At 37.4% G+C, this 2327-nt stretch overlaps 1 protein-coding gene across 1 annotated transcript in view; it reads left to right on the top strand.

The window, feature by feature from the left end:
- Nucleotides 1-1248: 1248 nt before the first annotated feature.
- The window catches only part of LOC106742656 (growth arrest-specific protein 2-like), a 14345-nt gene continuing 13266 nt past the window's right edge, over nucleotides 1249-2327 (top strand). Inside the window, exon 1 of the mRNA XM_014615827.1 lies at nucleotides 1249-1518. Within this exon, the coding sequence (XP_014471313.1) occupies nucleotides 1330-1518 (189 nt within the window). The 5' untranslated portion in view covers nucleotides 1249-1329. The remainder of the gene's footprint in view (nucleotides 1519-2327) is intronic.

Below are 2327 nucleotides of genomic sequence, written 5' to 3'. Positions count from 1 at the left end.
ACGTTCACCCTGAGCCTGGAATTAAAATCTCATCAGTTTTATTAGAGAGAAAATCTGCCCCAAGCCTAAATATACTTAAAAATAAATATTTTTATAAAAATTCGACTTGGGCTTTATTGAGCATAAAATGGGCTTCTCAAATTGTAGCAAACTATGTCAGATACAAATAATACAGAATTCAATAAAATTATATTCTTTTAAATATACCATGGATATTCTTTTAAATCTATCATGGATCTAAAAGAATACTTTAGTAAAAGGCGATAAGCACTCAATAGTTGCATATCCACTGCTTTCTGAATGTACCCCATGTATTGTGTTGTCCGGAAAATCCGTGCGGATTTTTTCAGTAGGTGACGTTCAAGTGCAAATTTTAAAAGGCTAAATTAGTGCAATGTGTCAAATGCATATATTTCGATAAGTGACGTTTCAACGCATATTTTATGATAATAGTTATTGTGATTAAATAAAAATATTTCTCTTAGCATCAACTTGAAAATGAAAATAACGTGTTTTTTCGATGCATAATGCTTTTTTATTTCCATAAGGGCAAAAACGCGACACAAACTCGAAATAAGATACGTATTGTGTATGGAGAGGATGCTGTAAACGAATGCATATGTCAGAAATAGTTTGCTAAATTTCACTCAGGAGAAATGAATATCGAAAATGCTTCTCGTTCTGGCCGGCCAGTTACCATAGATATCGACCAAATAACGATTTTAATCGTTTCTGATCGGCAAATAACAATTCGAGAAAATCGCAGTGAGATTAAAAGTTGGCAAATCAACTGTTTCGGAACATCTACGCAAACTTGGAATAGTGAAGAAGTTCAATATTTGGATGCTGTACAATTTGAATGAAAAAAATCTCATGGGTCGCATTTCGATCTGCGATATGCTATATAAACGCAACGAAAACGACCCATTTTTTAAATGAAGTGTAAGGTGACGAGAAATGGATGGTTTACAATAACATTGAGCGAAAGAGATCTTAGAACAAGCGAAGTGAACCGCCATTAATTACTGCGAAGCCTGGTTTGCATCCGTAGAAAGTCATCCTCGCAGTTATTGCAATATCCGTGATGATCTTAATCAGTCCATTATCTAATGCCGACTAACTAATACAATTGTCTTAATCAAATAGCTTCGCTATGAAACAGTTTGTTCTCTTCTTCCTTTCTTTTTTCTCAAAGAAAAAGACGAGAATGTGTTGTATCCTCTAATATTCAAGAGTCGACCGTTCCGTATAACGCTTTACAGCTCGGCGTCCGAAGTCGCGACTACAGCCACGCGATGGATAGATCCGGTGACTAGTGCTGAGCCCGAAATGCGAAGATCCGTGAGCGATAACGGTCCAACTGGAAGCGACGGCGTGCCGAGCGACACGACCGAGGATGACTGGTCCCGCGGTAGCGCTGAAGATCCGGACGAGGTACCATCACCGTCCAGCTCGCCGTCACCGTCACCAGCTGAACCACCGGAACACACTGGTCCGATAACAGAACTCGATCGCAAGGTATGGTCTCATCTCTTTCTCTGTTTTTCAATAAGAGAATATTATATATACACTGTGCTACACTGTGTAAAATATTTTTTGGAACGCAATTTAGTTTCTTAGTGCAACACCAGAGTGTATTACATTACGATTTTCCATTCTTATTTTTATGAATATACCTGGTGTATCTATAATAGACATGTGATTTTAAACAATGAAAGTATAAATCTCTCAGGGATTGACATACAGTTCTTGCAATAAGTTTTAGAAATTTAGCCGTGAATTATACCCAGGAAAAAATGTTTATATATATTCATATAAAATTATATACACGGTGACCCAGATCAACAGGGCAAATGTTGTGAGGGCATGAAAGGGATGGAGGTGAACAAAAATGTCTTCCACCATTTTGCAAATAACACGCGAAATTTTGAGTTATTAATTATTCAAAATGCCCATGTATCTCTAGAAGCTTCTCTAATTAATAATTCAAAAACTTTTGTGTTACTGGTAAAAATTCACCATAGGGGAGGCAATTCCGATTGACTTGACCTTGACATATGTTGTCAAGGTCACATTCCTGAATAACACAAAAAGTCGCAGCCGTCGCTCATTGTTTATTCAAAAGTTATAAATACAAGAAATTTCAGTAAATATATATATTAACACGTTGACTGCCGCGCGCGTTTACAGTGAAATCTCCTTCAGGCCACGCGTACCGCTGTACAAAGCGTATTCTGCTGGGTATTCCCACCGATATTTTAAGAATGCGAATCGCTGGTTGTCGCAAGAATAATCTCTCGCTCCGTTTGTTTCCATGGTATCATGCT

The sequence above is a fragment of the Dinoponera quadriceps genome, unplaced genomic scaffold (genome assembly GCF_001313825.1).
Source record: "Dinoponera quadriceps isolate SergipeBrazil2010 unplaced genomic scaffold, ASM131382v1 scaffold809, whole genome shotgun sequence".
Lineage (NCBI taxonomy): Eukaryota > Metazoa > Arthropoda > Insecta > Hymenoptera > Formicidae > Dinoponera > Dinoponera quadriceps.
The sequence above is the reverse complement of the archived record's forward strand: the minus strand, read 5'-3'. Positions and strand labels throughout refer to the sequence as shown.